The following is a 12,844-nucleotide window of genomic DNA, read 5'->3' on the forward strand; positions in this document are numbered from 1 at the left end:
GTTGTTGTGGGTTGTGTGTGGGGGGGGGGGGGGGAATTCTTGCCAATTTTTATGATCTGTGCGTCTTCCTGCGCTGTAATCAGCTTCTTTTTCTTTCCCCGGTAGTGCTACCACGTGCCTTATTCCGCTCTCACCATGTTCCTGAGCACAGACCAGCGGGAGCGCGACTCGGCTACCGCCTATCGTAAGCTCCTTCCTACCTGTCAGTCATTTGTTGATCATTTGGGAATGATGGAATAACTGTACCTTTTTTACTGCCAGGGATGACTCTGGAGGTGTTGGGAACCCTGGCCGGTGCCGCCATCCAGGGCCAGATCGTGGCCAGTGCCCACAGACTCAAACACTGCCAGGGCCACAACAGCACCATAAATGCATTCAACAACAGCGGTGGGGCCGATGTGATTCGGAGTTTGGTGCGCTCTGAAGAATATATGTCACATGCTGTAAGGAAAAACAACATTCCAGTATGAAAGAATGCCATTAGGGTCGAAAATGCTTGTGAATGTTGTAGGGCTGAACCTGAAATTTTGCTTTTCACTGTATAGCAAGAATAAATCTCTCCGATCATCTTTTGTTCACATAATCAATGGTGTTCTTGCTGTTAGAGTAAAGTGGCTGTGATTTGGTTGTGACGAAGAGACTGTTTTTATCCAAGCAGAAACACATGCAGGCGGCTTGTGTCGCGAATATTAGTGTTTGTGTGGTACTTTAGGGTGGAAAAGTAATGTGATAGGTCGCATGTTGGGATTTTGGTTTTTGGCCGCAGCTATTTGGGCCTGGCTTGTTCTTTCCGACACACTTTGGTTGAAGCCTCCTCGGTGGTTTGGGCAAAGGCAAATAATGATGGCCGGAAAGCGAAGCAAACAAATGCACTAAAGAGCAGAGGGGCGCTATTTTTGGCCTCTGAATTGCTGTTCCGATTTGTTCACAACTGTATTCTGCAAGGGGAAAGCAGAATACAGTTGTGCAACACTGCAACACAACTATCCAAAAGGCGGCGAGAAGATTAGGATGTCTTTTTTTTTTTAGGACATTACACTGATTAAAATGGAGAAAATGATGCCGTCTTTATTTTTTTCTGGTTGCAGAAGGAAGTTTACATGATCGCTGCGGGTGTCATCGGGGGAATCTTCCTGGTATGCACCGTGGTCATGTTCTTGGGAGTCAAAGAAAAAGATGGTGAGGCCTGAAAACTAACTAACTAACATTTGCATCACAGAAACAGAACAATTAAATAACCAGCTAACCTGATTGAAAGCTAAATAGCTGACCTTAGCAGATACCCAGCTACCAACAGCATATGCTAAGGAGCTAAGCAGCAAGTAAATACTGTAACGAAGTACCAAGATGACTTACTAAGCAGATAACTAACTAAGCAGACACCTTTTTAACGTAAACTTCATTATAACAACCAAATTTTTCCCACAAAATTGTGAAAATGCCTTCGTTACAGCGAACTGCGGGAAGCTAACTGCCGCCGCGACAATGCTTATGAACAAAATGCACAGTGCGGGATTCCCCTGCGTTTCTTAGCAACTTTACTGATCGACTTGTACTTTGTTGTACTTCCGGAGGCACGGCGTGATCCTGAACACATGTCTGCTAAACGGGAGTAAATCTCGCTGTCTGTGAAGGCTGAAATTGTCTCTCACTTTAGAAAGGGAGTCACCCAGACAAACCTCAGCCGAGACTACAAATTGGCAAATTCAACGACTTCGACAATCATCCGTAATGGCAAAATAATCATGGCAGAGTTCGAGGCCAACAAATTGAAAGATGATCGTAAACGGCTTCTGGGCGCGGCACATCCTGAACTGAAGACGGCGCTTTTCATTTGCCGACTGAATTTTTTTCTTCATTATTTGTAATTGATCTGATTATCAAGGTCAAGGTCATCTTTCTTGTCAAATATGCTCTATGTACAACATACAGCACAGATACATCGTAGTTGGCAGCCATTTTATTAGAAATAGTTTCGAGGAACTACCGTTACAACATACAAATTCGTGATGCCCCTCGAGCCACGTTGTAACAAGGTTCGATTGTATTTCATCAGAAAAAGTATATGTTCACAAAAATAATCAGACATGTGCTGTCCTGATTCTTATCTAGATCCATACGCACCAAAGACGGAGAAGCAGATTCCGTTCCACCGCGGCTTCATCATGGTGATGCGTCACGGGCCATACCTCATTCTCACCGCCGCCTTCCTCTTCATCCTGGTGGCCATTCAGGTAAAAAAAAAAAAACGCCGGCCCGATCGATGCTAATGGGTCCCGGGCCCGGTCAGCGGATCAATGGAGAGCAAATCCCGCTTTCTATTTCTGTTACGTTTGGTGCTGCTATCTCGTGTGACTCCTTCTTGCTTGTTGTGTGCAGCTGGTGCAGAACAATTTTGTCCTCTTCTGCACATACGCGGCCGACCTGAGGGAACACTTCCAGAATATCGTGCTGACCATCCTGGTGAGTTGCCACTTGTTATTTATGCATTTGACAGTTTTTTTTTTTTTTTTTTGCATTTGACAGTTTTTGCTTTTGGAATTTATGGTTGTTAATTTAGTTGTAACTTATGTGTCGCTGTTGTTACTTGTGTGTGTTATGGTTGTTTTTTTTTTTTTTCATGTGTCTATTTTGTGTGCTGTCAGGTGTCTGCAGTAGTAAGCATTCCTCTGTGGCAGTGGTTCCTGCAGAAGTTTGGGAAGAAGACAGCAGCTTTTTGCGGCATCACGGTGAGCCTATCCTCACGTTTGTGTTACGATTAATATTATTAATACAACTGCGATTTGGAAGTGGTGAGTGCCATCTTGTGGCTATTTTCTGCACCTGACGTGACCAAAAACTCATTTGAGGTCAATCTTTGTCCCTCCAGTGGATCATGCCCTTCACAATGATGCTGGTGTTCATCCCCAACGTGGTGGTGGCGTACGTGGTGGCCGTGTCTTCTGGACTCAGCGTCGCCGCCTCGCTCCTTCTGCCCTGGTGAGTCTCCATTCAAATGGTACAGCGTCTGCGTCAAAGCTGCCGTTTTGAAAGCAAATATGATGGCAGGTCCATGCTTCCGGACGTGGTGGACGACTTTCGGCTGGCCAACCCGTACTGCAAAGGTCATGAGGCCATCTTCTACTCCTTCTACGTCTTCTTCACCAAGTTCGCCGCCGCCGTCTCGCTGGGCGTGTCCACTCTGTGCCTGGAGTAAGTCACCATCATGCGTTTCATGAACAGACACACAAAAAAATCATACAAATCTATGCCCCAAAACATAGAGGAAGTGTTCCATTTTGTTTTGCTTCAACCCAATTTTTTTCACTCATCCCCAGGTTTGCAGGGTATGAAAACGGGGCCTGCAAGCAGCCGGTGGCTGTGGTGTTCACGCTCAAACTGCTCATCGGTGCCGCTCCAGTGGCCTTCATCATCACAGGCCTCATGATCCTGCTCTTATACCCCATCACAGAAAAAGTGCGACTGCGCAATAAACTACACTTGGATGAGCTGCGGTGAGTCACAATCAAGTTTCTCTCAGTAGCATGAAACGTGGTAGGCATGTTTACCGTGAGTCGACCTACAAAAAAGTCTGTGATTTTGGTTTGAAGCAAGGTGTTAGATAAGGTCTTGGAGCATGGCAGCAATTTAATTCTTCAAACGTGTATTTCTTTTTTTTTAATATAAAACACAGGAAACAAAGCAGTGCTTCCAGAAGTTCAGATGACTTGGGCGTGATGTGAATTGGAAAAAAAATTCCGGACGCCGGACACATATTCCAGCGGTGCATGCTGGGAAATTTATTGGTGCCATTGGTGTATATTACACTGGGATTTGATTTGTTTTTGACCGTGAACGTTTTTTTGTTTCAACATGTACTGTATAGCAATGATATAATAATATGAGTATTTATACAAATGAATGTATAACGGGGTTTTATTTCCCCCCCTCTTTCCTTGCTGTGTCTCGTTGCTCTGCAATACTGTTATTTATTATTTATGAATCATGTGAGAGTATTACGACACTATAAGGCGGCGAGGGCTTGATGTTTGGTTACTTTGGTGAGGAAGAGAGATGAGGAGAGTCAAGAATAAGCCACAAAGCTATGAAAAATTAATGTGTATTTTTTTTAAAAAAGATAGCTGTGATCTCCACGTAGCATTCTTCACCTACTTCTCTGTGTGTGTGTCGTTCCCTCGATAGATAGAATGTGATATTAAACTTGCTCAAAAGGGAAATATTGTGCAATCCGGAAGTTTTCCTTTTTTTACCCCCATTTTATTTCATCTCCGATCGATGTTGGACAATCAGTGTGGATTGAGGACAATATAAATAACTGTGGGCAATATATTTGGTGCTGAGACAATCAGACCAATGCGGTGTACACGTGTCAGATCAAGTCTCGGGATTGAGATTGTGTACATTCCCATCTGATTATTATTCTGATGCCAAGAGCCCTGCAATAAAACCCTCCTTCGTGATTGCTTTTATGTCATTTTTCATGATGAGTGGAATGAGCCTGTGGTTGGAATCACACCTTTATGTAGCACAATATAGCGCTCTATATTGTTACATGACCATTTTGTTGTGCTATTCAAATGTGTACTGAGTTTCGGTAATCTGCTATTTATTACCTGATAAAAAACAAACGACAGTCACTAGAAAAGCAACTATGACGCATTGCACTGATGTAGAAAAGTAATTTTTAGGATTCCAGAGTATTGCTTGTTAGATAAGATAAGATAAGATAAGATAAGAAAACCTTTATTAGTCTCGCAATGGAGAAATTCCCAATTCACAGCAGCAAAGTTATGAATGGAAGAAGTAGAACAACAAGATGACAAATTTATGAGTTGTGGTGTGAAAAAAAATATGGAGCAATGCTGTCACAAAAGTGAGTGCTTAATTTGTGTTACTCTTGTCAAATACACTCATCTAAAAATAAGAACATGTCTTTATTTGTTTAATATTTATTTTAGAAGGTATTAAGGTATGTACTGTTGATGCTCTGTTGTAATAATTTGACTGCAATGATGTGTTCAGTTCAGAATCAATTTTATCTCATAACATGACAAAAACATAAAACATTAAAAGAAAGTACATCGTTCTCACTAAAGATGCTGAATATTAAATGTAGGAATTTAAGACTGGTGAGTGCTGGCGAAAGTAAACTACATATCCCATCATGCAGTTCACCCCATTGCCATGGTAGCAGGAAGCCAGCTTGACGATTAGCAATAGCAATGGACAGCAGGATTCGACTACTCCCCGGTGGGACACAGCCTACGTCCACTGTCAGCCCCTTTGCCGTCATCGAAACCGAGCAAGGGGTTGCGGAGACACGGGCTGGGAATAGACAGAGCCCCGCTGGGAGTCAGGCGAGGGAGCTCCAGGTGACCGGGACGGCCGAGGTTAGCTACCCGGCCGACAGAGCGTCGGTCCGGCTCAGCGTGGGCAACAGCAAGGCGACGGTCAACGAGGTCACCAGCAGCGTGTCACGACGGTTGGAATACATTTTGCAAGCTGTCAGGTGCGATTAAAAACATTTTTAAAATGCCTCACACATTTTGCACTAACATGTTAGCATCACTGAGAACTCTAATTGTCCGTCGGTGTGAATGCTTGTTTTGTCTATTTGTACCGTACGATTGACTGGTGACCGGTCAGGGGTTTAGCCCACCTTTCGCCCAAAGTCTGAACAGTAGCCCTTAAGTATCGAACCTATGTGGCGTAACATTGAATGTTTTCTTGATTACTAGACAACATGGAGTCAGAGAAGACGACATCACTGTGAGGAAATTCCTCCACCGGGATGATGAAGTGTATCACATGAATGCAGAGGTAGAGTACCATTTCGTTACAGATCCACAATATGGTTATTGTAATGGTTGTAGTTTGCGCTTTGGTTACCTTTATTAAGCTACATGACACTGATGTCTTTCATAAACCTGTGTATGGCAATTTGCATTGTTAGCATTATGGTAAGCGCACTTTTCTAAGGTAAATCAATGTCTAGGCTCCAAGTCAATTGCCAGTCTATTGAGCATACGTTGTGTGAAAAATGGGGCGCTGTCATGAGATTATGCAGGCGTGCCAAAGGTTGATGGCACTTCTTTTCTTTTAGGTGACTGTCACCTTCTCTGATTTTGACAAAATGGAGCAGTCCTGCAGCGTCCTGCTGGAGAAACTGGACAGGAGCGTCTCAGTTGGACGACCTCGATTTTTCCACAGCGCAGAATGCCTGAACCTTATCAGGTAACCATTTTGTAACTCATAGATTTTATCTCCATATGTTTTCAAAAGTTAAAAGTAAATACTCAATTACAGATATAGGGCTGTAAAATGTACATTATTAGAGTAAGAAAGTATTCATTCGCCACAGTTTGATACCGTGTGTGTGTGTGTGTGTGTGTGTGTGTGTGTGTGTGTGTGTGTGTGTGTGTGTGTAGGCAGAGTGCATGTGTCTCTGCGGTGGAGAATGCCCAGCAGAAGGCCAGCAGAGTTAGCCAGCTACTGGGGCAAAGCCTGGGGGCGCCCACCCTGGTGCAAGAGGAGGAGATGCGAGAGTGGAGGACCCAGGATGAGGGTGAGGAGGAAGATGGGGGTGGAGGAAGGCGGGGCCAAGAGGCCGCCTCCACCCAGGCCGCCCCTCTTCCCCGCATACCAAGCGTCACCGCCTTCTCGCGGGTGTCCGTCTACTTCCGGATGCGTGATGGAAATAGGAAAAAATACTAAGAAGTACTGGAGTAGAAGAAATTTGTTTGTATGGATAGATCTGTACAGATGGGGGAGTAACAATATCAGGTGTCGGTATTGGGCGATACTGATCTTTATGGAATCGGGTTCTCGTGGAAGCTGCCGATACCCGCCGATAGTTAAGGCTAAAATATCTGACTTAATTTCTTCTCGTCAGTAGTTGGCACTATACCATGAAAGAAAGGACTTTTTTTATTTCAAAAGTACTCAAGGAAAGAGTGACCACTTGGACTGGTATCGGACTGAAAAATAAGCGGTACTTACATTCTTGCTTGGCTCTCGACGAAGGCGGACGCTTTTGCTTTCTGCTCCTGTCCCCCACCCCCACCCCCCCTGCTCGCCACTCAATCCATGTGCTGTCTTTTGTCTAACTTTCCTAGCCTCCTGTCGTATTTTCATCCTAAAAACAAACATGGAACTAGTTGGCTGGTCTCTCGATGCCATCGACAAAATTTTCTCGACGAGAAGAGCAGGCAGTGGGGAGCCTACTTGCCCCTCGGGGACTTTTGCTGCTGGGTACACCCTCGATCCCTGGAGGAGGTGGAGAATGGTGTGCCTGTCAACACTGTCCGTTGAGGATGTGGAAGACATCTACATGATCGGCCTTCTGATAACAGGTATGCTGCTGTTTGGCGCTAGCAGTTTCCTGATCTATCGAAAAATTCAACCGACGGGAGCGGCTCTATTGGAAGAGGCTGCCGGTCTAAGGATGGCAAAGTGCGGATGTCCAACACTCATACTCAAGACTGTGCTCAACCGCAAACTGATGCGGCTTTGGAACGGCACTGCAAGATGGGCAACAACTTGGTGAAACTGGAATTCGTGCTCAAATATTGAAAGAAATTGCGGATTTGGCTGATCGACGCCATTTGAGAGACACAAGCCACGGACTTCAAGGCTGTCTGGAATTCTTGGGCTGCCTGCTACCAAAAACAACATCTGCTATCTCGACCTTCCCCTGATGAAAGTACGCATGGAAGCTAATGCCCTACCATCACCCCCTCCTTCTCGGCCATAGTTTGATAAGCCACGACCGTCTCCATGACATGACCTTGACGTAGCAGCTGAGGCCTGACACGCACACACAACCAGACGTATCACCACCTTCATTGTTCACTTCTTGTGACCTGTTGTAATTGTCATATGCTTGTGCAGGAGTTTTTTTTGCCTAACTCAAACTATCCTCAAAATGAGGATAGTTCGAGCGTGGTTTTTTTTTCCCCCCCTCTCCCTCCCTTGTGGTTTCTTCCGACTTTCGGGGTTGAGTGAACGCTGGCGCGTCTGGCCGCTGCTCGACCCGTACCGTGTTTTATTGTTTTTGTTCCTGATTGTAAAGTGTCCTTCGGTGTCTTGAAAGGCACTTATAAATAAAATGTATTATTATTATTATGATTATTATTATTACTGAACATCCGCAGTGGCCTCCAAGTGGCCAAGAAGAAGCAGTGCAATGAATGGAATCGAAGCATTAAATCATGATGCACAAACCGCTTAATTTTTTTACATTCTGTTTAATTATTTTGTTACAATGTTTTTGTAGAACAATATTACAGAGTGCAGTTTTCCTCATTAAAAATACACTGCAAAAAAAAAATATATATTTTTTCTCTTGGGTATTTTTGGGAAGCCCATAACAGCCGAACAGAAATGAATGGCATTCATTTCATTTCAGTGGGGAAAGATGATTTGAGATTTGAGTGTTCTCAAGGCACCCCTCGATAAAGGTCGAGGGCGGGGGAGCCCGAAACATATCCCTTACGATAAACAGGGTTTCCCTGTATTGTCATTTAGTTGAACCCATACATTCATAATTATACATTCAAAGCCGTGCGTGTACAGCACTGTGCAAAAGTCAAGCGACATCATTTAGAGATGATGCTATTGTCAGCAGCTTCTAAGACGGTGGTAAAGCTGCCATTAAAAGTAAATATCACAGAGCCATAATTGATGGACTTGTATGTGTCAAATTACGATGGAAGTCAAAATCACCATGAAGTGGTACAGTTCGGAATTGGAAATTAGAAAAAAAAATCGACCTCAATTTTGCAAGGATTAACTGGATTAACTCCCATCGCAGGGATGCTTTTTCTTCGTGTCTTTTTTTTTTCTCGCAACACTAAAAGAGCAGCATAAAAATGGGCTATCAACCCTCCTGAATGTGTTGGGTCAAATTGACGCCTTTGAAAAACGAGAACAAAAATTAAAAGCCATTTTAAATGTCTTTAAATTAGAAAGAAATTACATTTCTAACAAGGAAGTTACATTGTTAATCTTTCACGTTTAAACAGCCCATTTTGACCGATGAGTATTGTTTGGTAATATCAACAGTGGTCAACTTATTCATGAACGCATGAAGCAAGTTAACCCGACTCAACCACATAGGTCATAACAATTGTTAAAATTTGACTTAAAACACTTTGGATGGCACACTGGAAAATGGCTGCTGTTTGTTTACATTGGCAATTGTGGCTAAGACTTGTACACGGTACTGTGTGGCACCATCCATTCAAATGAGCCCTTGGTGAAATCACCACGATCAACATCGTTTTCGTCTCGTGAGCCACGACATTCAGGCATTGTCAATGTCGTCCTCCGGGAAAATCTCTTTCAGCCACGTTTGCGGCACGAAGCGTTCGCCGTCAAAATGACTGAAGTAGTGGTCCAAGCTGGGAATGTTAGGCTGTAAACACATCACAGTCAATAGAAGACTAAACTCTCTTTGGGTGTGTGGCGACTTTTGTGTTCCTACTTTTTTTCCAGTGACACGCTTGAGATGAGTCTGAGGCAGGTAGCCCACGATTACATGGTTAGGTCCGAACCCACTGAACAGAACTTTGTAATGGGGAGTCCTCTCGGCTGCGACACCCTAATGGTTATCCAAACATACTGTGTCATGGATGTGAATGCGATCACTTTGCCTTTTTGCCTCTGGTTTAAAACTTTTTTTTTTCTTTTTTTTTCGCAGTTGTCACACCATCTGACCTGCTTTCTGTTGCTGTACATCTTATACACCCACTCGGCGGGGGCCCGCATCTCGCTGTCCCAGCTCACTACCACGCCGATCCGGTGGCCCTTGCGGTCCATCACGACCTCGCCCACCCTCAGGAAGACGTAAGGCGGCCGCGGACTGCGCACCGCCTTAGATGCTGCGGTAACAAAAACACAAACATTGTCATTGGATTTCCATTCAAGGTGGCATGGCAGAATGGAAAATATTTATGGATTTATTGAAAAAAAATGACTAACTGCAATGTAACCATGTGAACTAATAGTGGCCTGAATGTTGTGAAGCTAGTTCCCACTGAAACTCACTCAAACTTTGGCTCCCAACACAACAAATATTCAAGCGATGGCTCATAAGTTGGAAAAACTTGAGAGAGTTTGGGCACTCGTAAATCAAGGTACCACTTGATGGGCGCAAACCTCCAAAGAATCCCTGATCGTTGTCAATCATCATGATTTCCATAGTGAGCAATGTGTCATCCTTATCCGTATTCATACCGAGCACCCACCTGCATGGAAAGACCACGAGGACATTCAATGTCTTCACAGGTTGAAAATGTGGGCTGTTCCTCAGAGTACTCACAGGACTTTGGAAAGCTGCTGCTGGGTCCACTCGCTCCACGCAGAAACGCTGAAGTAAGAACTGCTCCACTCTTTCCACGCCTCAACCAACCTTGAACGCAACACCACACAATTGAGTAAGACATTTTTATTATTAGCACCGCCAAAGAAAACCCGATAGTGGGGTGGGGTTCAGATTTTTTTTTTTTTTAAGTGCAACATCCACATAAAAACCTAGACTTACAAGAGTAAAAAGTAGAAGCCAAAAAAAGAAAAACAAACTGCTTAAAAAGTAAAAGACAAAAACACAAGTAAGCTGCCAACAGTATTGAAGTTAACCCCAAGTGTAAATGCTTTTAAATCACTAAATGTGGATGTGGGTGTGAATGGTTGTTTGTCTCTATATGCGCCCTGCGATTGACTGGCGACCAGTTCAGGGTCAGTTGACTGCCTTCCGTTCAAAGTCAGCTGGGATAGGCTCATGGAGGTAGAAAAATAGTTTTACCTGCACTGAAAGGGTAGGGAAACCGGTACAGGCAGCTCAACGAAAATTGAGCCACTAATAATCAGGAAGTCAGTATTTAGTCACACCTCTCAATCTTTTAACTTCACCACCGAGGTAAAATCTAAGCATAAAAATGGCATAAATACAAACTTATTAAATATCCTAACCCCTCTTTTTTTGGAGGGTGGGGGTGTACAACTTTAAGCTCTGATAGTCAAGTCCTTTTAACATCATCAAAAGACTTTTAATGCCAAGGTCGTACAGCAAATGCCACATAATTTATCAACGGCCGATACTAAAACGATACTAAAAACACAATTAGGTTAGAATGAAAGTACGTGTTCGTTGCCTACTGTGCTGACGCGTGGAGACGCTGCTCTGCCGTGTTGCCGCTCCATTTGTGGATAAGGTACTGAGCCGGGAAGGCCGACAGCAGGAGCACTAGTTGCACAGCCGCAGACAACGTCAGCTCAGGCATCACCTTTGGGGAGAAAAATCTCTTAAATACTGTACTCCCACTCCCTCGTCTATACTTTACAACTACAGAATACAACAAGCACACAACAGTGTCACATCCATCATGCAGAGCAGTACGCAATCGATATTCATAACAGCTCATACTCATCTATATCGCTATCTATATATAACATGACAGAAACTCAAAAATCAAAAGTTAATAAAAGCCATCACACGCAAAAAAACATGCTTTATTAAATTGTATGAACGTGTATAAGTGGCTAAATTGGCTACTTATACCTTAAGATATATTTTCGAGCATAATACAGGAAGTGGGCTGTTACTTGTATAAATGTTGCTAATTTAACAGCCTTCATGATAAGTATTATTTTTATGTTTACTTATTTCTTTGTTATGTCATTATTTGTCCTGTTTCGGCTCACTATTTATTTGCTGGATAGGGTTCTGGGCAAGCACATCGATAGCCCATGGCAGATTAGATTGTCATGACAACCAAAACACAGAGGCTAAAATCTAATTGGACAAAAAAAAAAAGTAATGTCTACTTTGATTTTCATTTGACTTTATTTTTTTTTCCCATGAAACAATTGGTTAATATATTAAGTGGGTCTAATAAAGTAAAAATCAAATAAAACTATAATAGACATTAAACATTTAAAATGTATTTTAATAAAAAAAGTTAATTCATTGTAATTATTTATAAATAATAAAATAAAACTGTGACAATTATTAGTGTATTGTTAAAACAGACTTAAATATTCAATGTTGAGCACCAAAGGTGGTGCACCTCCTTGCTGACCCTGACTGCTCACCACTGGTCAAAACCACAACAGGGAATGCTGGCGAATTTTGGTGCTCACCTCGTTTTGACTTCCTTTTTCCTTTTAATTTCTTTCTGGTGTTGACCCGACTCCTCCACGACTATGGCCACCTGTCTGTTGACATGCCACAAGTGGGCGGGGACGTCAGCCCAAAACACTTTCTAGTTCCAGCCTATCGCGGCGGCGCACGGATTAACACGTGACCCCCAGTTCGGCGGAGCCACGTCAGGAAAAGAAGTCACCCGGTTAAACGAAACAGAGAAATAGTAAACCACGACAACTACGGAGTTTTACGTCAACACCGTCGCCATATTGGATGTGTTTGATCGTACCTGTAAACGAATTTCAATCTGCGGTTTGACGTCATGAGACGACAGAACCAATACAAGGCACTAATTAGAGCGCCTCATTTGATCCAAGTCATCACTGGCATCTAAAGCCTATTACAGTACACACACGTTTTGGGGTGGTTTCAATCGTGGCAGGGGTTCACAGTTTAATAAATAGGTGCCTCATTTGTATTTCAACCATCGACACACGTGAGTTGGGGAGATACTGTATTGAGTTCGGCAGTTTTATTTAGATACAAGTCATGACTGGCATCTAAAGCCTATTACAGTACACACACATTTTGGGGTGGTGTCAATCGTGGCAGGGGTTCACAGTTTAATAAATAGGGCACGTATACATCTATAAATACACATATTCATGTTACTTTTATATTTCATTTGTATTTATGTGG

At 43.2% G+C, this 12,844-nt stretch overlaps 3 protein-coding genes across 5 annotated transcripts in view; 2 read left to right on the forward strand and 1 right to left on the reverse strand.

Moving 5' to 3' along the window:
- The window catches only part of mfsd2b (MFSD2 lysolipid transporter B, sphingolipid), a 12,858-nt gene extending 8,240 nt beyond the window's left edge, over nucleotides 1-4,618 (forward strand). For both annotated transcript variants that reach the window (XM_019856468.1, XM_019856470.1), the window contains 10 exons: nucleotides 106-184; nucleotides 262-443; nucleotides 1,089-1,179; nucleotides 2,113-2,234; nucleotides 2,380-2,463; nucleotides 2,646-2,729; nucleotides 2,870-2,979; nucleotides 3,049-3,192; nucleotides 3,318-3,494; nucleotides 3,674-4,618. In XM_019856468.1, the coding sequence (XP_019712027.1) occupies nucleotides 106-184; nucleotides 262-443; nucleotides 1,089-1,179; nucleotides 2,113-2,234; nucleotides 2,380-2,463; nucleotides 2,646-2,729; nucleotides 2,870-2,979; nucleotides 3,049-3,192; nucleotides 3,318-3,494; nucleotides 3,674-3,722 (1,122 nt within the window). In that variant the 3' untranslated portion in view covers nucleotides 3,723-4,618. The remainder of the gene's footprint in view (nucleotides 1-105; nucleotides 185-261; nucleotides 444-1,088; nucleotides 1,180-2,112; nucleotides 2,235-2,379; nucleotides 2,464-2,645; nucleotides 2,730-2,869; nucleotides 2,980-3,048; nucleotides 3,193-3,317; nucleotides 3,495-3,673) is intronic.
- Nucleotides 4,619-5,158: 540 nt separating this feature from the next.
- irak1bp1 (interleukin-1 receptor-associated kinase 1 binding protein 1) lies at nucleotides 5,159-6,990 on the forward strand. Of its 2 annotated transcripts, none has more exons than XM_019856508.1 (4): nucleotides 5,159-5,509; nucleotides 5,739-5,820; nucleotides 6,104-6,234; nucleotides 6,429-6,990. In XM_019856508.1, the coding sequence occupies exons 1-4, from the start codon at nucleotides 5,223-5,225 to the stop codon at nucleotides 6,712-6,714; spliced, it is 786 nt and encodes a 261-aa protein (XP_019712067.1). In that variant the 5' UTR covers nucleotides 5,159-5,222; the 3' UTR covers nucleotides 6,715-6,990. The 2 variants fall into 2 exon arrangements, with proteins under 2 accessions (XP_019712067.1, XP_019712068.1); XM_019856509.1 differs by having other exon boundaries at nucleotides 6,104-6,245; nucleotides 6,429-6,490.
- A 1,239-nt stretch (nucleotides 6,991-8,229) lies between these two features.
- On the reverse strand, nucleotides 8,230-12,256 carry LOC109507231 (uncharacterized). The gene is made up of 7 exons (XM_019856510.1): nucleotides 12,142-12,256; nucleotides 11,158-11,285; nucleotides 10,322-10,411; nucleotides 10,141-10,247; nucleotides 9,718-9,881; nucleotides 9,485-9,601; nucleotides 8,230-9,415 (listed from the first exon to the last, which is right to left on the reverse strand). Exons 2-7 carry the CDS (start codon nucleotides 11,280-11,282, stop codon nucleotides 9,305-9,307), a joined length of 714 nt encoding a protein of 237 aa, XP_019712069.1. The 5' UTR covers nucleotides 11,283-11,285; nucleotides 12,142-12,256; the 3' UTR covers nucleotides 8,230-9,304.
- Nucleotides 12,257-12,844: the final 588 nt, after the last annotated feature.

This window comes from Hippocampus comes, unplaced genomic scaffold (genome assembly GCF_001891065.2).
Source record: "Hippocampus comes isolate QL1 unplaced genomic scaffold, H_comes_QL1_v1.1 scaffold526, whole genome shotgun sequence".
Lineage (NCBI taxonomy): Eukaryota > Metazoa > Chordata > Actinopteri > Syngnathiformes > Syngnathidae > Hippocampus > Hippocampus comes.